The 27,847-nt window shown below is 46.2% G+C and overlaps 1 protein-coding gene across 4 annotated transcripts in view; it reads left to right on the plus strand.

Moving 5' to 3' along the window:
* Positions 1 to 27,847, plus strand: part of CHD6 (chromodomain helicase DNA binding protein 6) — a 586,770-nt gene that overhangs the window by 280,248 nt on the left and 278,675 nt on the right. For all 4 annotated transcript variants that reach the window (XM_029614845.1, XM_029614844.1, XM_029614846.1 and 1 more), the window contains one exon: positions 14,781 to 14,924. In XM_029614845.1, coding sequence (XP_029470705.1) covers positions 14,781 to 14,924 — 144 coding nt within the window. The remainder of the gene's footprint in view (positions 1 to 14,780; positions 14,925 to 27,847) is intronic.

Here is a 27,847-nt window from a genome sequence, read left to right on the forward strand (position 1 = left end):
TTGCACAGCAGAACACCCATTGTTGTAATAGTTTAGAATCATAATATATATTCAGTTTTCTAACTGCCAACCTTATTAATAATGGTCCTAGCAGAAAAAAATTGCACAATCAAGGAGATTAGATTGCCCTCTCACCTTTAAGAGGTGGTCTCTCTAGAGCAGTTTGTGAGGGAAGCTTGCATCATTGCTGGTCTTGTCATTGTTTGGTTAGGGAGAGTATTTGGGAAGTATGCACTGATGCTGCCTATCCTTTGCCTGGTCTGTCGTAGGGCTATGTATCGGGCCGATACAGTAAAGTCCGCGGGAGAGCGGACGAACGCCCGCTCTCCCAGCGCGCGCACCAGCCCTTTGCCGGTGCGCGTGATTCTCTATTTAAATTAGGTGACGCGGTAAAAATGGAGAAAAGGAGGTGCTAGGGACACTAGCGCGTCCCTAGCGCCTCCTTTTTGACAGGAGCGGCGGCTTTCAGCTGGTTTGACAGCCGACGCTCAGTTTTGCCGGCGTCGGTTCTCGAGCCCGCTGACAGCCATGGGCTTGGAAACCGGACGCCGGCAAAATTGAGTGTCCGGTTTTCGGCCCGACAGCCGCGGGCCAAATTCAAAATTTTTTTTTTTTTTACTTTTTTTACTTTTCGGGACCTCCGACTTAATATCGCTATGATATTAAGTCAGAGGGTGCACAGAAAAGCAGTTTTTACTGCTTTTCTGTGCACTTTCCCAGCGCCGGAAGAAATTAGCGCCGACCTTTGGGTTGGCGCTAATTTCTGAAAGTAAAATGTGTGGCTTGGCTGCACATTTTGCTTTCTGTATCCCGCGCGCATACCTAATAGGGCCATCAACGTGCATTTGCATGTTGAGGGCGCTATTAGGTGCCGTGGGTTGGACGCACGTTTTCCTCTCCTTACTGTATCGGCCTGTAAGAGAGGGAAGCTTGTATTGCTGCAGCTGATGTATCTGTTCTGTGGTGGGGTAGTATGTATGTGAAGGAAGCTTTCACTGCTGCCCGAGCTGTACCTGTTCTGTGGTGAGTTAGTGTCTGTGAGGGAAGCTTGCATTGCTGCTGTCCATTCTGTACCTGTTGTGTAGTAGGAATACTGTGTGTGAGGAATGATTGCACTGCTGCAGCCTATGTTAAACTTTATTGTATGTGGGAGGAGAATTTGTGGAGAAATGTGCACTGCTACAGCTGTGTGTGTGTCTGTGTGTAACCTACATTGCTGGTGCTTGTCATATCCATTCTCTGGTGGGGCTTTGTATGTGTGGGAACCTCATACTGCTGCTGTCCACAGTATACTTGTGCTATGGTGGTCCACTGTGTAAGTGTGATGAAAGTTTGCATTGCTTCTGCCTGTTCTGTGATAGGGCGATGTATTTGAGGGAAGTTTGCACTGGTTATATACCGTATTTTTCGCTCCATAAGACGCACTTTTTTTCCCCAAAAAATGGGGAGAAAATGTAGGTGCGTCTTATGGAGCGAATGTAGCAGCTCTCCCTCTCGCGCGCCGTCCCCCGCCTCCTCCCAACTCCGCCCAATCAGCATGGTGGTGTAGGCGTGTGTATTCTGCCGGCGGAACTTGAGCTCCCTGCCGGTCTGCTGTTCCCGCGGTGCATCTTGCTGCGAGGGTCGCCGCGGCGCAGGTCAGACATCACCTGTTTGACCTGCATGGGCTACGGAGGCCCCTCCAGTTCAAACAGATCCCTGCCGGTCTGCTGTTCCCGCGGTGCAGCTTGCTGCGAGGGTCGCCGCGGCGCAGGTCAGACATCACCTGTTTGACCTGCATGGGCTATGGAGGCCCTTCCAGTTCAGATGGCTGGCATTTGACCTGCGCCGCGGCGACCCTCGCAGCAAGCTGATCCGCGGGAACAGCAGACCGGCAGGGATCTGTTTGAACTGGAGGGGCCTCCGTAGCCCACGCGGTTCAAACAGGTGATGACTGACCTGCGCCGCGGCGACCCTCGCAGTGAGATGCACCCGGAACCGGCGGGGAGCTCGGGCTCTGCCGTCGGAGGCTCTCACTTGCAGTCCAAAGTAAGAACTTCACTCGTTGTGGTTTGGATGTATTGGAGGGTCATGGGGGTGGTATACTGCCTGGGATGGAGGACACATGACACAGACCAGCAAATAGAATTACTGCCTGTGCTGATTAAGTGACTACCTGTTGAAATATTAGGAGCAATTGCTCTCCTAATCAATGTAATATAGCCCTGACTATTTATTATTGAACTCTGGAGCAGTCATGAAAGTTTAAAATAACTGGTGTGAGAGAGATGTGTATGAGGGAGAGTCTGAGTGTGTGATTGTCTGTGGGTATGTGTATATGTGAAGAGAGCTAGTGAATGTGAAAGAGCCTATGTATGTATGTGAGGGACAGAAAACCAGTGAGTGTGAGTACCTGTGTGGATGTTCTCTGCCTTACTATAAAAAAACAAAACAAAAAAAAAAATCCCACGGACGGCCACCAGGGGGGAGAGCCCATCATGGGGACAGAATTTTTTTTTTCTTAATTTTCCTCCTCTAAATCCTAGGTGCGTCCTATGGTCAGGTGCGTCTTATAGTGCGAAAAATACGGTAGTTGGTTTGGTTGGTAGACAACCAAAAGTCTAATCTTTTTTGTGATTGCAAAGCAGATCTTCCTACATAACTAGGAGGAAGATTTAAAAACCCACTACATCTCTAGTTGGTTCTGCAGCAATGAAAAAAATTCCTTCTTGACCCTCAAATGATTGTTATTTTTAAAGCTATGTAAAGACTTTAAAAAGTGGTAAGAAATGTGAAGGAGACAAACAGCAGAGTTTAGAACTATATGAATAAACTTTTAAAACAAATGCAAAGGGACTTAACAGAATGATTGGTTTCCTCACAAATCTATAAAGCAAAAAAAAAAAAAGACTATTACGCTAAACAGATTTATGGGGTAATTTTTAATTCCAAATTACTCTTTGAAACAGTTAAAAACTTAATCAAGGACCCATCTTCCTCCATCTCAAATAACTATGACTTTTCAAATAACTCCTGCAATGAATATGCCACTTCTTTGTTAGATAAAATCAATAGGTTAGAAACGCAATTCCCCACCTACTTACCAACAAAAGAACCTGAAGGAAAACATGGACAAGCAAAATGGAACACATTCAATTAACCAAATCATTACAAAATTAAGCCTGCTATCTACACACTGGACCCAATCCCTGCAAGTTCTCTGAAAACAGTACACAGCGTAATTATTCCAGCAATCTGAACCATAATCAACCACTCGCTGTCAGAAGGATTGGACCCCGCTGGGTCAAAGCAAGCTGTGACTAAACCAATCATAAAAAATAAAACTGGCAGAATTGATGATTGGGACAATTATTGACCAATATCCAACCTGCCTTTCATCGCTAAAGTCCCTAAAAAAAAAAAAAAAGCAGTGGTATCCCAATTAGAAAGCCACCTAGAAGACAATAATATTCTATACCCAAACCAATTTGGATTCAGAACTGACCCTGTACTACACGGGTTTGACAATGATGAATCCGATATCAAGGTACCAATTGATCTAACAGCAGCCTTCAACACCATAGACTATACCCTGCTATGCGATCAGTTGAGAAAAATTGGAATGGATGGAAATGTTATCAAATGGTTCTCTTCCTTCCTAGCAGATAGGTCATTCCAAGTCAAACTGGGCAATCACATATCTGACACCTTCCCAATCGATACAGGTGTCCCCCATTGTTCAGCACTCTTGGCTACACTATTCAACATTTATATGCTGCCTCAATGTACATTGCTAGCAGAACTAGGAATCAACTTCTTCCTATATGCAAATGACATACAATTCGATATACCATTCAACAAATCATTTGAAAAAACTGCATCGACTCTGTCAACATACATGAAGGCAGTACAACAAAAACTTTCTCAGCTGAAACTAACACTAAATACAAAAACAAAACTGAAATTGTGTGGTTAAGGAAAAATTCCATGATAATCAAACCGCCACCCCTAGACCTGGGAAATTTTAACATTATACCCTCAGATCAAGTATGGGACTTAGGAATACAGATCGATGAGAACTTTACAATGAAAAAAGCATATAAGCCAGTTAATTAAAGCAGGATATGCCAAGCTGAGAATATTACATCTGTTGAAACCAGTACTAACAATACAGGACTTCCGCACTGTTTTACAAACACTAGCATTTTCAAACATAGAATACTAATACTACGTCTACCCTCAGGACTATTAAAGCCACTACAGTTACTATGAAATGCCTCAGCTAGACTCTTAGTAGGGACAAGGAAATTTGACCACATCACTCCCTCGCTGATAGCACTACACTAGCTTCCTGTACAATCCAGAATTCATTATAAAGTATTGACTCTAATTTTTAATATCATCAACAGCATTAACTCATGCTTAATAGGAGTGACCCTTCAACCATAAACACAGCAGAGAGCCCTAAGATCACAAAATAAAGGATTTCTAAAGGTGCACGGAGTACACATCTAACACAAATAAGAGACCGAATGTTTTCCATAGTGGGCCCCAAGTTGTGGAACTCTCTTCCAGCGTCATTACGTCTGATAACAGAAAGAAAGAAAGTTTGAAGCGTGAACTGAAAACATGGCTCTTTAGAAATGCATATGATTTAACGAAACTATCACTATGCCGATAACTTCACTGTCAGAACCATAGATAATGTTAGTAGATTAAGCAATAAGTATTAAGCGATGTAAAATGTAACATGACAGCATACTGATTATTACGTGAAGGATAATGAAATGGAAATTTTGGATTACAAACTACTTTTATTTATTTATTTAGGGGCTCTTATATACCGATATTCTTATAACAAGTTACAAATCAATTCGGTTTACATTAAACCATAAAACCTGCGCAAACAAGGCATTACATTAAACAAGGAAGTCAAACTTGGGTTCAGTAACAATGTTAACATGGTGAATACAAGGAGAACAACTTTAGCCGGCTCGCCAGCTCTTAACTATAGATAACTGGCTCGATGTCTGAGGGGGGGACACCTATTGCTTTGTTATGTTACTGGACAGCCTCATAGTAAGAGACACCTTGAAAGCTGATTGTGTCAGAGGTCACCTTATCTTTCTTCCAGCAGAAAGCAATCATGCAGGGGTATTAGGTCATAGCACCCCAGTTAACATGTACTTGATGTTGATGTGTTGACCTAGAATAAGTATATGCTGTTGGGTTGACCTAGAATATGATTGTTGAACCCCGTATGAGAATGTTGACCCAGAACATGAATGCTGATTTTGTAAACTGTTGTGATCTTCTTTTGGAATGACGGTATATAAAACGCCTGCATAAATAAATAAATAGCCATAAGGATTCAGCAGTGCACTTTGATTCTTGCAGAACTTTTGTCCTGTTTGACTCAAATTCTGTCTTTAATATATAGTGCTACTCCTCCACTAATGATAGGATATAGTACATCCTAACAATAAGATATAACTTGTACTCTGGTATCATAACTTCTCATTGGTTATCCTTCCACCAGGTCTCTGAGGTGCCAATTATATCTACCTTTTCATTCAGTGCTATACACCCTAACTCTCTGATCTTAATTTTTAGACTTCTAAGATTTGTATACAGACATTTCAAAATATTTTTTGTTTAAATAAACATTCTGCTTCTCAGTTGAGAGATGTAATTTGGAATCTTTCACATCTGACTGCTCATTACTTAACAGTACCTGGACCAATTTTATTATTTATTGCAACTTCTCTATTGGGAAGCCCTAACTTCCATGTTGTGTTGGTATCCTTCAAAGATTCATCATTCTGAATCATGTGCTCTAGTTTAAAACTTTTAGGCACCTAAATTTGTGAATTTTCAGCTGAAAACTTAGGCACCTAAGTTTGTCTGAAAATAAGAACCTAATTTAAGCACTTAATTTAGAGGCCTAAATTGAGGATCTCAGGTTTTTGTGAATATCTGCCCCTATTATTTCTTGTAGCAGTCACTTCAGCCAAAAGAGTCACCGAACTTCAGGCTTTAGTTCATGGTTCTCGCTATATTTTATTCTCCCACAATAGGGTGGTGTTCTGCACCCACCCACAATTTTTACCGGATATAGTATTAGCCCTTCTTATCAATCCAGGACATTGTGTCTTTGTTCTTATCAAGACCTCACTCACCATAGAGGTGAAATGTCCTTCATTCCTTAGACTACAACAGAGTTTTGGCTTGGTACACAAGAAAAACTCAGCTGCATTGACAGACTTGGCAACTGTCTCTCTCTTGCAAATATTACAGGATATAGTAGTGGTCAACCTTATAATTCTAGCATTCTTCTGGCTAGCAGACTACATTGTGTACTGCTATCATTTAGCAGGCATATAAATCAGATACCATGAAACTTCATCAAGTTACAACCATAGCTGCATCAGTGGCTGTACCACTCAGAAACATCTGCAAAGCTGCAACAAGGTAGCCAACATACACTTTCTTGTTTCCCTTTACTGTCTGGACATTCTCTTGACGAATGACAGTATATTTGGACAAGTAGTTTTGTGTAGATTGTTCACCCAGTAGTCTGTTCTCTATGATGAGGGTCCTGGTTGCTTATTCAGTAAATGCTCTGCTGCAACCTCAGCTTGGGACTCCCCATATGTCATGACTAATTCAACCATGCTTATCGATGGAAAAAGCAAGTTTGCTTACTGTAAATGATGTTTTCCATAAATAGGATGGACTTACCTGGCTAGATTTAGCTTTAGGATCGACTGAGGAGATTCACAGGGTAACACTCATGCAGGAATTCCTGCACATGCTTAGCAGAGCTAAAACTTCTACTAGCTAGGAGAGAGATCTGTTCAATGACGCTGGATAACATCATCCACATGTCATGGCTAAATCATTCTGCTATTTATGGAAAACATAGTTTCCCTGTACGTACCAGGATCAGTCCAGGACACCTGGGTTGTGACTCCGCACCAGTAGATGGAGACAGACTAAAACTTGTGGGCGGAGCCATATATGCCCCTGTGCCAGTCACAGCCCCCCCTCAGTCTTACTCTGTCTCCAGTAGAGGGTGCAGGTGCGGTCACAGCTCCTTCCTGCCCTGGTTTTGGTACTCCGTCAGGGTCGGTTCTTTTTTCTTGGGTTTTAGGCCAGTTTCGCTAGGGTGCTTTAATTTTGAATTTTGAATTTTTCTGTTTACCAAATTGTCACTGACGTTCCGTCCGCCCTGCCTCCCAAGGGGGTTGTGAGGTCCTGAGGGGACTACCCCCCCTGGTTGAGGCCGCTGCTAGGGTCGAGGACCCGGCTTTCTTAGTAGCAGCGTCAGGGGTGACACCGAGGAGCCCGGTTCACTCCCCCTGTTGGATTAGGGCTCCAGGACTGTGGACAGCGACATGTTTGTTTGTTGTAAAAAAAAAAAAAAAAAAAAAAGGGGTTTGTTTTATTTGTGCCGGCTCTCTCTCTCTCTCTCTCTCGTAGCGTCGCCGCTCTCCGGTGGGGGCGCCGCTGGTGGGGGGGGGGGCCGGCCGTTCGCTGCATTTTATTGGAGGTGTCTCTTCCCTACGGCGGTCCTTGGTCCCCGTTTCGCGCCTTTTCTTTCGCCGGCTTGACTTGTGGCTCGGTTGCCGGGCCGGCGGTTCGGCGCGCGCGCGCTGCTTCCCAGACGGTGAGGGATCGTCCGTGGCGCCTTGGGGGGGGGGCTCGTTCGTAACCCGCGCGATTTCCGCCGCGCGGGGGAGGGGGCGCGAACGAAAGCCCTCAAGAGCTCTTCCCGCTCCGTGCGGCAGTGGCGGCCATTTTGGCCGCGGCTGGCGCCTGAGAAGCGGGGGGCCCCCTTCGGCGGCCGCGAAATGGCGCGGGACACGGCGGGCGCCTGAGCGGCGGGTGGCCCCTCCTTCGGCGGTTGGCTCGGCGGGTCATTCGCCTGGTGCTGTGGAACTGGGACGGCTAGACCGGCATTTGTTGCTGCTGCAGTTGGCAGCGGTCCCGATCGCGACACGCAGGGACCCTGAGGCGGTAAGGGTAGCCATTTTGCCGCTGCAGTCGGCAGCGGTCCCAATCGCGGCTCGGGCAGCCATTTTGCCGCCACGGTCTACAGCGGTCCCAATCGCGGCAGCAGCGTCCCGATCGCGGCAGGGGCAGTCGTTTTGCCGCCCCGGTCGGCAGCGGTCCCGATAGCGGCGGGAACCTTCGGGGGGGGGGCAGAAATCGTCGCCTCCACTTCTCCTCAACGGTTCCCTCTGCGTCCCTCAGTTCCCGCGGGTCCCTCGGGAAAGGGGGCAGGAGTCGTTGGGCATGCGCGGGGCCTTTGGGGCCCATAGGGCGCGCAAACGTTCAGCGGTTTAACGGCTGGGGGTCTCGTAGCGCCGTTTTCTAGGCCTCAGGAACGGCAATTGGTGGGCCCCGGCCGGAGGGCCGCGAGTTAAAAGGTTTTGAGGACCATTCCACCTCGGGACGATTGGGAGTCCTCTGTCTCGTCCTCGGCTCAGGAGGGCTCGGAGAACTCGTCCCCGCCCCCGAGGGGGGCAGAGAGTGACAGGCACCCTTCGCCCAGAGCCAGGCATTAGCACCGGACGTCCGAAGGGGCAGTTACCAGTTCCCAGGGTTGTCCAGCTGTTCTCCTCCCCGTCATTCTGGAAAAGTTAGGGATCTCGCGCCTCCGGGGGAGGCTAGAGGAGGCTCCGTGGATTCAGGGTGGGTCAGGTCTGCGTGGCCCTCTACCACCTTCCCGGTCCCGCTCTTGACTATGGACCTGCGGCATTGGGACAGGGACATCCTGGACTTGGGGCTGAAGGTTCCCCCGGCAATGGACAAGTTTCACCCTCTGCACGAGGAGGCCTTGGAGGTGTTGCGGGTCCCTAAGGTGGACTCTTCCACGTCAGCAGTCCCGAAGCGCACTCCCATCCCGATGCGGGATACCGCGGACTTATGGGATCTCTAGGATTGACATTTGGAGGTGCAATTGAAGAAGGCCTTCGGGGCTTCCGCCCGGGGCTTGGGCCGCAGTCTGGAGTGATTTTGCACTTCGGGCTGGCTTGGGATGAGCCCATCAGCTTCTGGCCACTGAGGGGAGCCCTGGCGATCACAGGGGCCAAGGCTTCGCAGCGAAATGAGGTCGGTCCATCTCTTGCCGCAGCCTCAACACGCCGTTCCTAACGTCAGGGCGCTGTTGTTGTCATTTTTCGAGGACTGGGCCGGCATAACGTCAGACCAGTCGGTCCTCAACGTGATAGGACACGGCTACGCGTTAGATTGTGCTCGTACTTCAGCGGACAAGTTCCTTATCTCGCCCTGCAAGGCCCCGAGAAGACTGCTGCTGTGCTCGACACCATCCGACGCTTAGACGGCTTGGGAGGTTTTTTCCCCAGTCCCGGTCAGCCAACACGGCAAGGGCCGTTACTCCATCTACTTCATCGTCCCGAAGAAAGACGGCACGTCCACACTGATTCTGGATCTCAAAGGGATAAGTCGATGCCTTCGCATTCCTCACTTCAAAATGGATTCGTTCAGTCATCGCTGCGGTAAGGCCCGGCGAGTTCCTGGCCTCCAAGTTCCTGGCCTCCCTGGATCTCACGGAGGCATATCTTCACATCGGCATTCATCCGTCATTCCAACGCGTCCTCAGGTTCTGCATACTAGGGCGGCAGTACCAGTTCCGAGCGCTCCCCTTCGGGCTCGCGACGGCCCCACGTACATGCACGAAGCTGATGGTAGTGGTGGCGGCGTAACTGCGCCGAGAAGGTCTCTTGGTCCATCCTTACCTGGACGATTGGTTGATTCGGGCGACGTCCGAGGCTCGGGTCGGATGGCGGTAGCCAGGGTCCTCCACCTTCTGCAGTCCCTAGGATGGGTGATCAACTGCAGCAAGAGTCATCTGACACCCGCGCAGACCTTGGAATATCTGGGAGCTCTTTTCGACACAAAGCTGGGCAAGGTGTTCCTGTCGCACGAACGGGTGTGCAAACTGCAAGCTCAAGTACGACGCCTATTGTCTCTCCGCCAACCGCGGGTCTGCGATTACTTTATGGTCCTAGGGCCTATGGCTTCAACGCTGGCGCTGATTCCCTGGGCATTCGCTCATCTGCGACCATTACAGTCCTACTTTCTATCCCGCTGGAAGCCGGTCTCGGAGGAATTCCATCTACCGCTTCCGATCACGGAACACGCGAGGTCCAGCCTGCTCTGGTGGCTGGATCCCAAGCATCTGTCGTCTGGGGTCTCTTTTCGGGTGCCCAACTGGACAGTGGTGACCACGGATGCCAGCCTTTCCGGTTGGGGAGCGGTCTGCGTGGGGAGCGCAGTCCAAGGCCTATGGTCCGTGTCGCCAGCCCAGGGGTCTGGCCATCGCCTAGAGACCGGAGCGGTCCGTCTGGCCCTGCCTGCAAGCCTTCCTGCCGTTGCTGCGGGGGAAGGCAGTTCGAGTGTTGTCGGACACTGCGACCACTGTGGCATACATCAACCGCCAGGGCGGGACAAGGAGCCCCCAGGTGGCGGAGGAAGCTCAGTGCTTGATGGCCTGGTCGGAGCTACATCTCAGCAACATAGCAGCGTCTCACATTGCGGGAGTTGACAACGTGCAGGCGGATTTTTCTCGGCCGTCATCGCCTGGATTCCGGAGAGTGGGAGTTGTGGCCGAAGCATTTCTGCTCATTTGCAAAACGTGGGGGGGTGCCCCACATGGATCTCATGGCCACGTGGCACGACGCGAAGGCCCCGCGCTTTTACAGTCGACTTCAAGGACGGGGGGCAGAAGGCGTCGATGCGTTGGTGCTTCCCTGGCCGACGGATGTACTGCTCTACGTGTTTCCCCCGTGGCCGATGTTCAGCAAGATTCTACGGCGCATAGAATTGCACCCAGCCAAGGTGATCTTGGTGGCACTGGAGTGGCCGCACCGGCCGTGGTTCGCAGACCTCGCCCAGCTGGCGGTATCGGCGCCCTTTCGGCTCCAAGGAATGGCGGGCCTGCTCCATCAGGGCTCCGTCTGTTTGGAGGATACGGATCACTTCTATCTCGCAGCATGGCTTTTGCGAGGAGTCGGCTGAAGTGGAAAGGTTACTCAGATGCGGTGGTAGCCATGCTGCTGCGTTCCAGGAAGCAGTCAACGTCTCTTGCGTATGTCCGTGTCTGGGTGGTCTTTGAGGAATGGTGCGTGCAGCGTGGGGTGGACCCCACTTCGGCTTCCGTCTCCGACATTCTGGCGTTCCTCCAGGCAGGTTTGGCCAAGGGTCTGGCGTGCAGTTCGCTACGGGTCCAAGTGGCGGCGCTTGGTTGTTTGCGAGGTAAGGTCCGTGGTACGTCCCTGGCACTTCATCCGGACATTTCTCGTTTCCTTCGGGGTGCTAAGCACCTTCGTCCTCCATTGCGTCTCCCTTGTCCGGCTTGGAACCTCAATTGGGTTCTCTCCGCTCTCTGCACGGCGCCGTTTGAGCCCTTGAAACGCGCAACTCTTAAGGATCTCACTTTAAAAACGGCGTTCTTGGTGGCGATTGCCTCGGCACGGCGTGTTTCCGAGTTACAGGCCCTGTCCTGTAGAGACCCTTTCTTGCGTATTTCGGATTCCGGAGTTTCTTTGCGGACGGTTCCCTCCTTTCTTCCGAAAGTTGTGTCGTCTTTTCACGTGAATCAATCGGTGGAGTTGCCAGCTTTTGTGGGAAGGGAGTCCTCCGTTCCAGAAGAAAGGGAATTACGGAAGCTTGACGTGCGGAGATCCCTCCTTCGCTATCTGGAGGTTACTAATTCTTTTCGGGTCACAGATCATCTGTTTGTCCTGTTCTCTGGTCCAAAGACAGGGGCAGCAGCGTCACGCACAACGATCGCCCGTTGGCTCAAGGAGGCCATTGGTTCGGCTTACTTGATGCGGGGAAAACCACTTCCCGTGGGCCTGAAGGCTCACTCGACTCGTTCTCGACTCGTTCTCAAGCGGCGTCCTGGGCGGAAGCTTCGCAGGTGTCGCCTCAGGAAATTTGCAGGGCGGCTACCTGGCAGACGTTGCATACCTTTATCAGGCATTACCGGTTGGATGTCCGGGCTACCGGTTCCGGGGGTTTTGGAGAGAGGGTACACCGAGTGGGACTCTCTGCTTCCCACCCTCGGTAGGTTTGCTCTGGTACATCCCAGGTGTCCTGGACTGATCCTGGTACGTACAGGGAAAGGAAAATTAGTTTCTTACCTGATAATTTTCGTTCCTGTAGTACCAAGGATCAGTCCAGGATCCCGCCCGCAGTGCTGCGCTGAAGTAATGGAGAGTCCGCTCTTTGTTCTGAATTATTCTGTTCCGCTTGTTTAGCTCTCTCGGTTGGAGAGTCCGTTTCCAGGAGGGGTGTTTTTCTTTCCCCGGTTTTTAAGCGGTTTATAGCGTGTTTAGTTCTCTGGTTGTGTTCTACTTTGACATTCCGTATGACTGAGGGGCTGTGACTGGCACAGGGGCATATATGGCTCCGCCCACAAGTTTTAGTCTGTCTCCATCTACTGGTGCGGAGTCACAACCCAGGTGTCCTGGACTGATCCTTGGTACTACAGGAACGAAAATTATCAGGTAAGAAACTAATTTTCCTTTATGGTAAGCAAATTTGCTTTAATCATGTATGAAAAAACCTGAAATGTTCATAATCAAAGAAGGAAATTAAGGTGGCAGATAAGTTAAGAACATGCCATACTGGGTCGGATCAAGAGCCCATCAAGCCCAGCATCCTGTTTCCAACAGTGGCCAATCCAGGCCATAAGAACCTGGCAAGTACCCCAAAACTAAGTCTATCCCATGTTACTGTTGCTAGTAATAGCAGTGGGTATTTTCTAAGTCAACTTAATTAATAGCAGGTAATGGACTTCTCCTCCAAGAACTTATCCAATCCTTTTTTAAACACAGCTGTACTAACTGCACTAACCACATCCTCTGGCAACAAATTCCAGAGTTTAATTGTGCGTTGAGTGAAAAAGAACTTTCTCTGATTAGTTGTAAATGTGCCACATGCTAACTTCATGGAGTGCCCCCTAGTCTTTCTATTATCCGAAAGAGTAAATAACCGATTCACATCTACCTGTTGTAGACCTCTCATGATTTAAACACCTCTATCATATCCCCCCTCAGCCGACTCTTCTCCAAGCTGAAAAATCCTAACCTCTTTAGTCTTTCCTCATAGGTTAGCTGTTCCATTCCCCTTATCATTTTGGTAGCCCTTCTCTGTACCTTCTTCACTGATATCATTGTGTAAGCACTGAGAAGGCTTTACAGAGAATTATGCAAAGGACTGTTAAGGATAGAAAAAGCTTGTAGAATCAGAGGGCAGAAATGATAATTGTTGAAGGACATCTAAAGGGAAGGATTGTTGCGCGTTCTTATGCTTCATCACCTTTGGAACATTTTTTAGCCAATGGGAAGGGATCACAACCTGTGGAGAACCCAGCTGATCCAAGGATAAATGTATTCTTAAATCTAGAAAAAAATTTTTTTATAGTCTAGTAAGTACAGTTAACTATAGGATTATATTTGAGGCATTTTTAAAGTGGTTAAAAATAAATTACAAAATATCAAAAATATATGCTTAAGACATATAAAAGAAGTCTATATATGATGGGTATACATCTTCCTTTTGAAAACTATGTAATAATTGTTAGAGATGTGCAATCGTTGGTCAATTTGTTTGATTTGTTTTGGCGGTACACACGTATCTCAAGAATCGAGAGTACGCACACACAACAGATAGTACATACATAGCTCTGTTGCCGAACTACATACGCATGCACTTTCCATTCGTGAGATATGCATGTAATGCCGAAATGAATTGACCAACAAGTGTACCTGCTAATAATTTTCCAGCCCTGCAAATATAACACGGATAATTTTGTGATGTTCACAAAGTTTGTTAGCAACAAAATTATGGAGCTTGTTCTCCTCTCCATCATTGTGATAGCAAGCCAGAGTATTATTTCCATGGACAGAGAGGTGGGACACTGAAAATATAAAAGGCCTCTACACAGGGTTGCCATCTGAACTTAATACTTTTAAATAAATAAATCTCACTTGAAGAGGTTGATCCAGTAGTCTTTTTCCCCATTGCTTGAAATTCTGATTTTCTTAAGGAATTCAGAATTGCAATTCTGTGCATTCAGTTGGGCAAAACCCAGGACTGGGTCAGCTTTTTCAGGTTGATCTGGATGAAATGGCAACCCTAGCTCCAAAAGAAGCTTTGCAGAACAGCAAACAGAAAATGGAGTTCTGTAACCAGACATCATGTACTGGCCAGTAGTATGGTACAAATATCATGCTGTATATCTGAGGTTCACACTTCCATTTCCAACAGATGTCCTGAAGTCTCAGATGCAAAAACTTAGTAAGTCCTTTGGGAATAAGGAAAAAGCTACAGTATCTGAATGTAATCCGCTTTGAAGTGCCAGAAAATGGAATATAAATCAAGAAAATAAATGAAGATAGCATTAGCTTAGCATGTGCCTCTTCTGCCAGCGTGTTAGTGATTCTAAATTGCAGACCTCCATCCTTCCAAAATCAGACTGCATTCCTTAATATCATTCTACAGTCTTCTGACTGAAAGATGCAGAATATGCAACATAAGGATAAATGATATAATAGCACAGTGAATATGATTAATTATGTCACTGCTGGATGAAAAATGGTTTCCTATTAAAGTGCGTCTAGGCCCAACTGGCAGAAATTTCCCATGATATTCCTAGTTCCCAAACACTTTCTCCTATCCATGCAGAGAAGACAATAGAGCCTTGGATATACAATGCAAAAATTGTTCTTATTGTGCTGATGCATTTTTGTCCTGATCTATCACAGGAACACAAGGTTCTACTGACAGGGACACCGCTGCAAAACTCTGTGGAGGAACTTTTCAGTTTGCTGAATTTCTTGGAGCCGATGCAGTTCCCTTCAGAGATTTCCTTCCTGGAAGAATTTGGAGATCTCAAGACAGAAGAACAGGTAACAGGACGGGGGAGGAAGTAACATGAGAAATCTGCAGCATGGTTAATTGGAACACAATTGGCTGAAAAATTGCCATTTTTGAAGGTAAACTCCTCTTGGAGTTTGGTTATTCATGCATAGAATGGATTTATTGGAACATGATTACAGATCTTAATAAAAACCCAAGAAATCAGGGATTATTCACTGGGGAACTAGCTCACATGGAAGAATACTTGTTTATAAAATATCAATATGTTATTGACCAAGTTGATTTATCTTTCTGTGCCACAATAAGGCTTTTCCTGGTCAGAAATTTTCAAAAATCCTTTCTAGCCAGTGTTGTTAAACTAATAAAAGAAAAATAATTTTTAGAAAATTCTTATTTTTTTATTTAGATTTATAACTTCATTTATGAAATATGCTTGAAGCTGGTTTACAATGGCTCAATGTCAAATAACAAAATATAGCAATATAGATATTATAATGGTATTGACTAACAAAACAAATAATATAAAGTAATACAAGAAAAGCAATCAAAATCATCAAAGCAACTTAAGACCAACTTAGGATAAAAAAATAATCCATACCAATCCAGAATACCTACAAATAGTTTTTAAATAGAGAAAGAAACTACAATCCCACAAAATAATAAACCCAGGCTGAATAATGTATAGATGAATAACCTACACAACAAAATGATTATAACATTAAAAATAAAACTGATTATTCAATGACAAATTGAAACAGAAAGGTTAATTGTTTTAAGGGCAGCATTAACTAGATGGGTCCTACATTTAAGAATCACCCATAAACCTAAAACAAGAATAAATAATGGGCATTCCTCTTCATCCATTCACACCAGACCAGACCAGTGGATTAGGCTCATCTATCAGCAGACAGAGACAGAGATCAACAGGCTCACTGATGTCACTCCTTATATGTATCTGTACTGACACCAGCCTGCCCGTACTCTCTGTCTCCAGCAGATGGTAGGCAAGCATCCTGTGGTTGGACTGCAGCCTGGTAAGCTAAAAAGGAAATTAAATTTTGCTGAGGCTCCTGAGGTGTGAAAATCTTGCTCTCACTCCCTCAGCCGAGTGGGGTCCTTGCTGTAAATTGGAGAATTTTTTTAGATCGGAAGAAACTTCCGTGGCTCCAGTGGTGAAAGCCAGGTGCTCCTTCCCACTGTTAAGTGGTTCAGGACCTGGGGAGGGGGGGGGGGGGCCTTCCAGGAGAGCCTTTGTGGTTTCTTCTTTTGCTTCCTTCTTCCCCTCCCCCCTCTTCTTATCCCCCTCTTCGGTGTCCTTCCCCATAGATCCACTTATGGCTTATTACTTTACTGTGCCTTTAATGCTTTGTGCTGGCCAGGTAGCCGTGTCATAAAGCTTAAAAAAAATGGAAAGGATCAGCCATTGCTGTTTCAACAGCGGCTAACCATGCCAGCAGGATTACAGTGTTTTGGGCTCAGAAGAGCCAGTATCTACTATTTAGGGGTGAGATATGCAGGCTTTGGAAGTTTTTAGTGCTGTGAGGGGGAAAAATGGTGCTTAAAGCTGAGCTCGGCAAAAAAGTGCAGTGCTCAACCTGGACTTTCTAGAAAATACAGGCAGGCAGCATGACTAAGCTTTGTAGGGAGTGTGCAGCAGTTCACAGTAGGAGTGCTCTAGCCATAAATATATACCCGCAAGGGAGGGGGGCCTGGAATAAAAATGTGGTGATTCAAGATATTCCAGTGGGACCCTTGGTTTTATTAGTGCAACTTTCTTCTTTGCCCTAGGCCCTTATTTCTTAAGAATATTTTAAGGGCTTGCAGGTGTTTTGTTTGGGGCCAACTCCCACTTCTCCTTTACCCTTGGGCTCTTCAGGTTCTGGAAGCAGGAAGAGGACCAGGGTGGGTGACAAAAGGAGACTGGAAGAGGATGATTTGTATGCATCAGGGGATTACATTCAGGGCTTTAATAAGGTGCTCCAGGGAAATAGTGATGAGGATCTGGAAGAGGGTGAGGTCCCTCGTTAGAGTTTAGCTGATACCTCCGTGCTGCATCTCTTCCACAAAGAAGAATTAGAAACTTTGATTTAACAGTCTCTGAGCACCTTGCATATTACAAAAGATAAGAAAGTGGAGACTCCCTCTTCCAAGGAAGACCCTATTATGATTGCATAATGAGGTCTTCTAATTTTTTCACTCTTCTTCAAGCGGTGCAGGATTTAAGTGATTTGGAATGGATGACTCCAGAGGCAAATTGTAAGGGTGCCTTCTTGCTGGCCAAGCTATTCCCTTTGAATCTTCAAGTTGAGGAGAGGGTTTGTTTTCCCAGAGTAGGTGCTTTCGTCTACTCAATGACTAAGAGAATCACAATTCTTGTTGAGCGTGGTGCATTTCTTAAGGATTCTCAGGACAGGAAGATAGGCCTTTTAGGCGATTAGCATGGCTCTTCAAATTTCTGCATGCTGTTGTATTGTGATAAGATCTGATTTACATCTTGTGCAGAATGCTCAGGAGGACTTGGGGGATGATTCTGTCTAATTGGAACCAGGAGCGGTATATTTGGCAGATGCCTGCTTCAGTTTGATCTGCTTGTCTTCCAGAGTAGCATCTATAGTAATGGCTAGAAGGCTTTTCTGAATGCAGAATTGGTCAGTGGATTCCATTTAAAAGTCTAACTTGTTGAAGCTTCTCTTCAAGGAGATGCTTCTGTTTGGAGAGGAATTGGAGAAAATGGCAAAAGCCTGTGGGGGGGGGGGGGGGGGACTCCAAGGTGCCCAGGCTCCTGGAGGACAAGGTCAAGATGCTGTCTCAAAGATTTTCAGCCTGCAGTAGGTTCTGGGATTTCAAGAGATTTTTCTAGAAACCAGTCCTCTCACTCTAAGGTAAAGAGGGGTCCTCAGGACCTGGTTCCTTCAGAAACACAATGTAGACTTTTGGGCCTTATCTCCAGTTCCAAAGATAGCCAGCATGTCTTTCTCATTTTTACCAGAAATAGGGCAAAATCACTTTGGATTAGTGGGTCCTAGAAATTGTTCAACATTGTTATGCCCTGTAATTCTTTTGTACTATTTACGTTTTATGTTTTTCTCTTGTTGGCCTGACAAGTGTTAGGGCTCCATTGCAGCAGGAGCGTGGTGGACACCATCTCCAGAGTGGCGCAGGATGGCTTGACGAGGTTAGGGCTAGACTTGGGTGGTCCAGTGAGGCTGGAGTAAGGTTTGGACTGGAATGGCTTGGCCATGGCTGAAGCTGAAGACAAGCCTGTGGCCGTGGCTGAAGCTGAAGACAAGGTTGCGGCTATGGCTGAAGCTGGAACTCAGGAACAGATTGGAGCTGAGTGTAGGTAAGAGTGAACTGGAACTTAGGAACAAGCAAGATAGTCCCGAAGGCCTCAAGGCAAGGACAGAGCCAGAAGGCCTTAAGGTCACAGAGCAAGGTTAAAGCGGAGAGCCAGAGAAGCTACCAGAGTGAGGCTAAGGCAACTATGACTGAGGCTATGGCTAAGGCTATGGCTAATGCAACTATGGCTAAAACTAAGGCTATACTAAGGTTAGCAGCTCTGAAGGCCAACGGACAGAATAGGAGAAGGCTGAGAAGGCCCTCAAAGCAGAAGTGACTAGAGCAAGGAGCCAACCAGAACTCAATGCCGAAGCACTGAGGCAAGGGGCAGACTCCAGCATTAAGTATTGCTGGAGTCTGGGTGTGGTGCAGGCAGGTGAGAGGAGTTTGGCCAGCCAGGGAAGTATGCTCACCGGAATCCTTTGGTGGATGGGAGGCTGCAGAGCAGCTGGATCTGTAACAATGGGAAGGGGAAGCTGTAAGATCAACCCTGGAGAGACTCCTTGACTTGAAGGGAGTAATTCCGGTCCCAAAATGTCAGGAAGACTTTGGGCTGCTATTCCATTTATTTTGTGGTTATCAAGAAGGAGGGGGTCCTTCCATCCCATCCTGGATCTGAAAAGGGTCAGTGAGTTCTTGAAAGTGTCTCACTTCAGAATGGAGACCTTGAGGTATGGAAGGAGAAGAGACAACGGAGGGGAGATATTATAGAGATATATAAAATCATGAGTGGAATGAAATGGGTGAACGCAAATTGGTTGTTTACTCTTTCAAAAAGTACAAAGACTAAGGGACATGCAATGATGTTACTAAGTAGTATATTTAAAATAAATATAAAATATGTTTATTCAACAAATAATTAAACTGAATTCATTGCCAAAGGATGTGGTAAAAGCTGTTAGTGTAACTGGATTTTTTTTTCCATTTAAATTTTTATTAATCACATCTAATATGATTAACAAGGGACCAAACACAGCAGTACAGAGGAAATCATATACATTATCCCAGGACAAGCAGGATGCTAGTCCTCACATATGGGTGACGTCACTGACGGAGCCCTTTTCCGGAAAAACTTCTGTCAAAGTTTCTAGAAACTTTTGACTGGCACAGTGTGCCCCCTGAGCATGCTCGGCATGCTATGATATTCTCAGCCACAGGGGGTCTCCCTTCAGTCTTCTTTTTTCCACGATGCCATTAGCCTCATGGTTATTAGGAGTCCTGTGTGGTGATTTTTCACCATCTAAAAAAGTTTGTTAAAAATCCGAAAAACTTGACAACGCAGGGGGTCTCCCGTTTTTTTACCATCGCGGTAAGTTTTTCTGTGTTTTTCGTCGGTTCCGTACCATATATATTAGTTTAAAAGTCATCGACGGCTGTCCGACTTTCACAATGGCTACGGGCTTTAAGAAATGCCTGATTTGTTGCCGTACCATGTCCATTACGGACCCACACTTAGAATGTGTACTTGGTCTCGGCAAGAGACACGACGTTTTGATGTGCTCGAAGTGTGCTGAGATGACGCCGAAAGGCAGAAGACTCTGGATGGAGAAAATGGAGCACCTGTTCCATTTACAACTAATGCCATTGACATTGACGTCCACGCAGTCGTCTCCGGCTGGAGCGATACGTAAGGTCGTCCTCAAAAAAAACGAAGACCAGATGAAGTGGGAGATCGGCCGTCGCCAACCCTTTCAAAGGCTTCAATAAAATCGACATCGGTCATCGAAAAGGGCACCAAGCAGAAGCATCGGCATCGACATCGGAGGCCTCATGATCCCGAGACCGATCCGATAACCGGTGGTCCATCGATGGATCCTGAATCAGCACCAAAGAAGCCTTGGAGAGACGATGCAATGCCGACACCTTCCACCCCGAGGCGATCCCCACCGATATCGGTGCTGGGAACCGTACCTCCACAGAGCCCTGCGGAGGTACCGGTATTGCCTTCACTGCCTCCCCCCATAGCTGCTCTGGTCTCATCAGCTATGCGGGTGGAACTGGACAGGTATATCCGCCAGGCGGTTAGGTATGCACTCCTCGACATGCCTCCAATGCCAGCACCGAGTTTGCCATTGAGGCCAGCGCCATTGCCAGTACTGGTTCCATCGATGCCAGTACCGATGTTGTTACCGATTCCACCGCCGGTTCCATCGATGCCATTACTGATGCCACTGACTCCATCGCCTGTTCCATCGATGCCGATGCCCGATATCTTTTTTTACGCCGATTTTAGCAAAATTAGATACTCTCATCGGTTCCATCCCGATGAAACCTCAAGAAGTGCCGATGCCAACACTGAGGGGAGAGGATTTTACAGAAGAATCTCCGATTCCAGATCCACTCCCGGTCCATCAGGGGTTCCACGTCCATTTCCACCGATTTCCCCATTGTTCCCATCGAAACCCAGGGAACAACCATCGATGCCATGGATACCAAAGATGCCCATGCCATCTACACCTCTTCGACCGCATACTCCTGATACATGGTATGATCCTAACACTGCTACCTCCTCTCAGAACCATCTCCTCCAGAGGAAAGAAGAAAATCCCCTCCTGAGGACCTATCCTTCTCCAATTTTGTCAAGGATATGGCTGACACCATTCCCTTTCAGCTGCAATCTGAGGAGGACACCAGACAAAAAACCCTGAAAGTGCTGCAGTTCGTGGATCCACCTAAGGAGGTGTTAGCAATACCAATTCACGAAGTACTCGTGGAATTGTTACACAGGTTATGGGAGCATCCCTGCTCCATACCTCCAATAAATAAGAGGACCGACGCAACATATCTGGTCCAACACATCCCAGGCTTCCAGAGGACTCAACTACCTCACCAGTCAGTAGTAGTTTAGTCAGCACAAAAGAAATCAAAAAGAATAAAGACTCATTCTTCATCTCCACCAGGCAAAGACAATAGTTTCTTGGACAACATAGGCAGGAAGATGTTTCAGGGATCTATGTTAGTTTCTAGGATTGCGTCCTACCAATTATATATGACGCAATATCAGCATAACTTATGGAAACAGATACAAGAACTTTCTGAAACTCTCCCCCAGCAGGTCCAGGATTCTTTCTCTTCTATAATACATAAAGGCCTAGAGGCAGGCAAACACGGAGTTCGTGCAGTGTACAACTGTTTTGAGATTGCATCAAGACTGTCGGCCACAGGTATAAGTGCTCGAAGATGGGCCTGGCTCAAGGCCTCAGACCTGAGACCAGAAATACAAGAGAAACTAGCTGATCTCCCTTGCGTAGGAGACAAGGTTAAGGAAGCTGTTTCCTTGCTAAAGGAGCACTCAGAAACTCTGACAACTATCCTCTGTACCTCAGGAGTCTCAAGCACCATCAAGAAGACTCCCAAGAAATGATTCCAAACGTCCATACTACAGGCCGAAGCGTTATTATCCACCTCCTGCCCGTGGTCGCTCATCTAGACCAACTCAAAGAGCACAGTCTAGACAACCAAGAGCGCCTAGAGCTCAACCCCCTCCGCAAACAGGAACAATATCGGGGTTTTGAAGTACTACATAAGAACATAAGAAATTGCCATGCTGGGTCAGACCAAGGGTCCATCAAGCCCAGCATCCTGTTTCCAACAGAGGCCAAAACCAGGCCACAAGAACCTGGCAATTACCCAAACACTAAGAAGAACCCATGCTACTGATGCAATTAATAGCAGTGGCTATTCCCTAAGTATAATTGATTAATAGCCATTAATGGACTTCTCCAAGAACTTATCCAAACCTTTTTTGAACCCAGCTACACTAACTGCACTAATCATCACCTCCTTTGGCGGCATATTCCAGAGCTTTATTGTGCGTTGAGTGAAAAAGAATTTTCTCCGATTAGTCTTAAATGTGTTACTTGCTAACTTTATGGAATGCCCCCTAGTCCTTCTATTATTCGAAAGTGTAAATAACCGAGTCACATCTACTCGTTCAAGACCTCTCATGATCTTAAAGACCTCTATCATATCCCCCCTCAGCCGTCTCTTCTCCAAGCTGAACAGCCCTAACCTCTTCAGCCTTTCCTCATAGGGTAGCTGTTCCATTCCCTTTTATCATTTTGGTTGCCCTTCTCTGTACCTTCTCCATCACAACTATATCTTTTTTGAGATGCGGCGACCAGAATTGTACACAGTATTCAAGGTGCGGTCTCACCATGGAGCGATACAGAGGCATAATGACATTTTCCGTTCTATTAACCATTCCTTTCCTAATAATTCCTAACATTCTATTTGCTTTTTTTGACTGCTGCAGCACACTGAGCCGACGATTTTAAAGTATTATCCACTATGATGCCTACCAGAGAACAGCAGCCTGTCTATCAATCCGACCCCAAATTTGCCGGTAGGAGGTCGGATTACTTTCTTCCAACACAATTGGTCTCGCATTACCACAGACCAATGGGTACTCTCCATCACACTTCAAGGGTACCACTTGGACTTTCTCACTGTACCAAACGATACTCCACCCACCTCGTCTTGGACAGTAAACAACCAATCCACACTCTTACAAACAGAATTATCCACCCTTCTGAGAACCAGGGTCGTGGAACCAGTTCCCCGGCCTCAGCAGGCCAGAGGATTCTACTCCCATTATTTCCTCATTCCAAAGAAAACAGGAGGCCTACATCCCATATTGGACCTCCGGAGTCTCAACAAATTCCTGAGAAAAGAAAAATTCAGGATGGTGTCATTGGGCACCATGCTACCTCTACTTCAAAAAAGAGATTGGCTCTGTTCTCTGGATCTTCAAGACGCTTACGCTCACATATCAATATTCCCTCCTCATCGCAAGTACCTGCGATTCCTAGTAGGAAGTCAACATTTCCAATACAGAGTGCTACCATTCGGCCTTGCCTCAGCACCTCGAGTATTTACAAAGTGCCTGGCAGTGGCAGCTGCCCACTTGCACAAGGAAGGAGTGCACGTGTTTCCTTACCTGGAAGATTGGCTCATCAGAAGCCAAACAAGACAAGGAGCTCTCAATTCTCTCAAGCTCACAATAACTCTACTCCATTCCTTGGGATTACTCATCAACTACCAGAAATCCCACTTCACACCATCTCACCTGTTACAATTCATCGGAGCAGAATTAAACACCATAACAGCAAAAGCTTTTCTTCCAAAAGACCGTGCACTGACACTAGCCTCGATAGCAGGCTCTCTACGCGCAAGTACACAAATAACAGCTCATCAGTGTCTCACTCTGTTGGGTCATATGGCCTCCACAGTTCACGTCACTCCTATGGCCAGATTAGCCATGAGACTCACTCGATGGACACTCAAAAGACAATGGATACAAGCCATTCAACCACTGTCTTATCCAATTCAAGTAACTCAGCAACTATGATCCTCGTTCCTGTGGTGGACAAACATGGACAACTTGCTCACTGGCCTACCTTTCCAACAACCAATTACGCAAGTGACGTTAACCACAGATGCATCCACCTTAGGGTGGGGAGCACACATTGGCCATTTGCAGACCCAAGGACCTTGAACAAAACTCGAAGCTATGTTTCAGATAAATTTCCTAGAGCTTCGAGCTATATGTTATGCGCTGCATGCGTTTAAGGACTGCCTTTCCCACAAGACTGTTCTGATACAAACAGACAATACAGTAGCCATGTGGTACATCAACAAACAGGGAGGTACGGGCTCGTATGTCCTTTGTCAAGAAGCAGCACAGATTTGGGACTGGACCCTAGCACACTCAATGCTTCTACGGGCCACTCATCTAGCAGGAATTCACAATATAGTGGCGGATCGCCTCAGTCGTCAATTCCAACCTCACGAGTGGTCTCTGGATCCAGAAGTGGCGACCAAGATCTTCCAACATTGGGGCCAACCAACAGTAGACCTCTTTGCATCACAAGTGAATTACAAAGTGGGCAATTATTGCTCCCTGTTCAAGCAGAAAAACCGCTTACCCAGGGACGCCTTTGCTCGCCACTGGAACTCAGGCCTTCTATACGCGTATCCCCTGATACCGCTCATAACCAAAACTCTAGTGAAGCTACAACAGACAAGGGGTCCATGATACTCATAGCCCCGTATTGGCCTCGACAAGTATGGTTTCCAATACTCCTCGATCTCTCGATCAGAGACCCAATTCGCCTGGGCATGGCACCCACTCTTATAACTCAGGATCAGGGCAGGTTGCGTCATCCCAACCTTCAATCCCTATGTCTCACAGCATGGATGTTGAAAGCTTGATTCTACAACCTCTCAATCTTTCAACTAATGTCGCTCAAGTGCTTGTAGCTTCACGTAAACCCTCCACACGAAAGAACTATCGTGCTAAGTGGAAAAGGTTCACAATGTGGTGTACACAAAACGGTATTGACCTTTTTCCTGCACTACATCATCTTTATTAGACTATCTATGGCACCTCTCAGACTCTGGTCTCCAGACCTCATCTGTAAGAGTACATTTAAGTGCAGTCTCAGCTTATCACAGTACTGTCGGAGATGCATCAATATCAGTGCAGCCCCTCGTTAGTAGGTTTATGAGAGGTTTAATTCAGCTTAAACCCCCACACCAACTACCGGTCACAGAATGGGACCTAAATGTAGTCTTAACGAGGCTCATGCATTCTCCTTTTGAACCCATGGATTCCTGTGATGTTAAATATCTCACTTGGAAGACTATTTTCTTAATAGCCATCACATCTGTGAGAAGGGTTAGCAAGTTACAAGCACTTGTCACATACTCACTCTACACAAAATTCCTACATGATCGAGTGGTACTCCGTACACACCCAAAATTTCTTCCTAAGGTAGTTACGGAATTCCACTTGAATCAATCCATCATCTTGCCTACTTTCTTCCCAAAACCACACTCTCATCAAGGAGAGAGGGCTTTACACACCTTGGACTGTAAACATGCGCTTGAGTACTACTTAGATCGCACTACGGCCCATAGGAAATCCACCCAGCTCTTTGTTTCTTTTCATCCAACCTGGAAAAGCGGTGGGCAAGCAAACTCTATCTAATTGGCTTGCAGATTGTATACAGTTTTGTTATAAAAAAGCAGGCCTTCCTCTCCAGGGGTGAGTAAAGGCTCACTAAGTAAGAGCAATGTCAACTTCAGTAGCACACTACCGTTCAGTGCCAATTCTTGACATATGTAAAGCAGCAACATGGAGTTCTCTTCACACCTTTGCGGCTCACTACTGTCTCGACAAGGAAGGACGACAAGATTCAGCCTATGGACAATCTGTCTTAAAGAACTTGTTTCCAGCATGATCCAACTCCTTCCACATCCAGCCTTTCATGATTTCAGGCTGCCTCATTTTTCCCAGCAGTACACCAGTTGTTGTGCCTGTTGCACAAATTGTATTTGGTCCAATACAAATATGACTTGGCCTGTAGCTTGCTAATCACCCATATGTGAGGACTAGCATCCTGCTTGTCCTGGGATAAAGCAAAATTGCTTACCTTGTAATAGGTGTTATCCTAGGACAGCAGGATGTAGTCCTCACGAAACCCACCCGCCACCCCGCGGAGTTGGGTCCGATACGTTTTATTATTTCATTTTTTGGCTAACGCTCATTGCTACAAACGAGACTCATTACTACAAACGAGACTGAAGGGAGACCCCTGTGGCTGAGAATATCATGGCATGCTGAGCATGCTCAGTGGGCACGTTGTGCCAGTCAGAAGTTTCTAGAAACTTTGACAGAAGTTTTTCTGGAATAGGGCTCCATCAGTGACGTCACCCATATGTGAGGACTACATCCTGCTGTCCTGGGATAACACCTATTGCAAGTTAAGCAATTTTGCTGTAGCATATAAAGCAGCCAAGCAATGAAGACTAGCTGAACATTGCTATACAAAGTCACTGCAACACTTAACTGAGTTGTTACTTCTTCTTTAGATGCCCCCTCCCTACACCTTTCCAACCTTTGAGAAAACTTGTATACACAGGCATACTAATACAGCATACCCCACATTGAGTTTTTCATAAGCCTCTAACTTAATTCTGTGCAGAGCAAAAGCCTGTGAAACAAAACAAAATATATGTAAGATAAAATACAATACAATATGATGTAACAGTGCAAAACTGAGACCATGTAAGATGAAAATTAAGTAAGAAATAGGTTACAGCAATAAGAACTAAGGCTTATCACCTCAACTGGTTTCCAGCCACTTAATATAAGGTGCCTAAATCCTGTTAAACCTGATCAAAAAACTATTTTTAATAGCTGTCAATTTCCCCAAATGGTATACTCTGTGAAGCCTACCCTTATTTGATGACATGCACAGATTCCCTTTATTACATCACTTATATGCCAACTTAGTGGCTAGCAACACCTGCATAAATAGTTTATACTCCAACTCGGACAGTGTTTGAGTGGAAATTCCAAGCGAAAACAGTTTAGGATCTTGCATCACAGATACCCCCATCATCGAAGAAAAAAAATAAAGTGATCTCATCCCACATCTTCTTCACCTCAGGACAACCCCACCATAAATGAAAGAATGTCCTCCTCCCTCCACAACCCCTCCAGCCCACCTCAGTCACTCCTGGGAGCATCTTATCAATTTGTCCGGTGATAAATACTATCTAAAAAGTATCTTATAACCATTTTCCATTGAGGCAGAAGAAATAGAGCACTTCTTCCTGACTATAAAACACTAGTCCTACACATCGTTCTCTAGTGGTTCACACAAATCCCTTTCCCAAGCTCTAAAATGAGCAGGCTTGACTTTGAAGTCTGCATTCAGCACACCATAAATTTTGGAGATTGGTCTACATAGTTTATCCACTTGGTTGCAGAGTCCCTCAACAATGACTTGCCCGTTTTAAGATCATTCACTACTCTCCTTTGATTAACAAAGTGCAACAGCTGGACAAATGAGTATGTATCTCTGCACCCGATAGAGTATCTTTCCTGCAAATTCGAGATGGGTACAGTCCCTTGAACCCCCCAGACCTGCTCTAACCTGGTTTTCCCCAATGCCTCTCATCGGGAACAGTCAGCCACGATGTTACAAGTGGATACGCCCTATTAAATAAAAAAGAGGAATGATGATAAAAATCACATGCCCCTACTAATATGGGTCTCCACATTTTCCACACACCTAATATCACATATGAGCAAGATGATAGCTCTTTCATCACCAAATCTCCACCCTTCTAAACTCTCATTTCTAGGGAATATTTCCCTGTCCAGCTCTGTTCCATTTGTACTCGGGGTTTAACCTCTCTTCTTCTGTGCCAATCAATAATCGCTTTCAGTTGGAAAGTTGCAAAAATACCATTCCAAATTAGGTACACCTAAGCCTCCCCTAAGTTTAGATTGGTAACGCACCCCCTTCGACACTCTTGGAAATCTATGTTTTTATATGAAACTGAATATCTTTTTCTGCCACAACTTTAAAAGATGATCAGGAACACTGATTGGGGAAAGTAAGAAACAAATAACATAATTGTGGCAAGACATTCATTTTCACAGTGGTTATCCGAACCAGCCATGACAACCCCTTCTATTCCCATTTGTCATAATCACTGTATATATTTTTCAGCAATGCGCTGTAATTCAGATTAAACAACTGATCCCCCTCCAGGCCAATACGCATCCTGTGATATTTCACCCATTCCTTGGCCATGC

The sequence above is a fragment of the Rhinatrema bivittatum genome, chromosome 8 (genome assembly GCF_901001135.1).
Source record: "Rhinatrema bivittatum chromosome 8, aRhiBiv1.1, whole genome shotgun sequence".
NCBI classification, from domain to species: Eukaryota; Metazoa; Chordata; class Amphibia; order Gymnophiona; family Rhinatrematidae; genus Rhinatrema; species Rhinatrema bivittatum.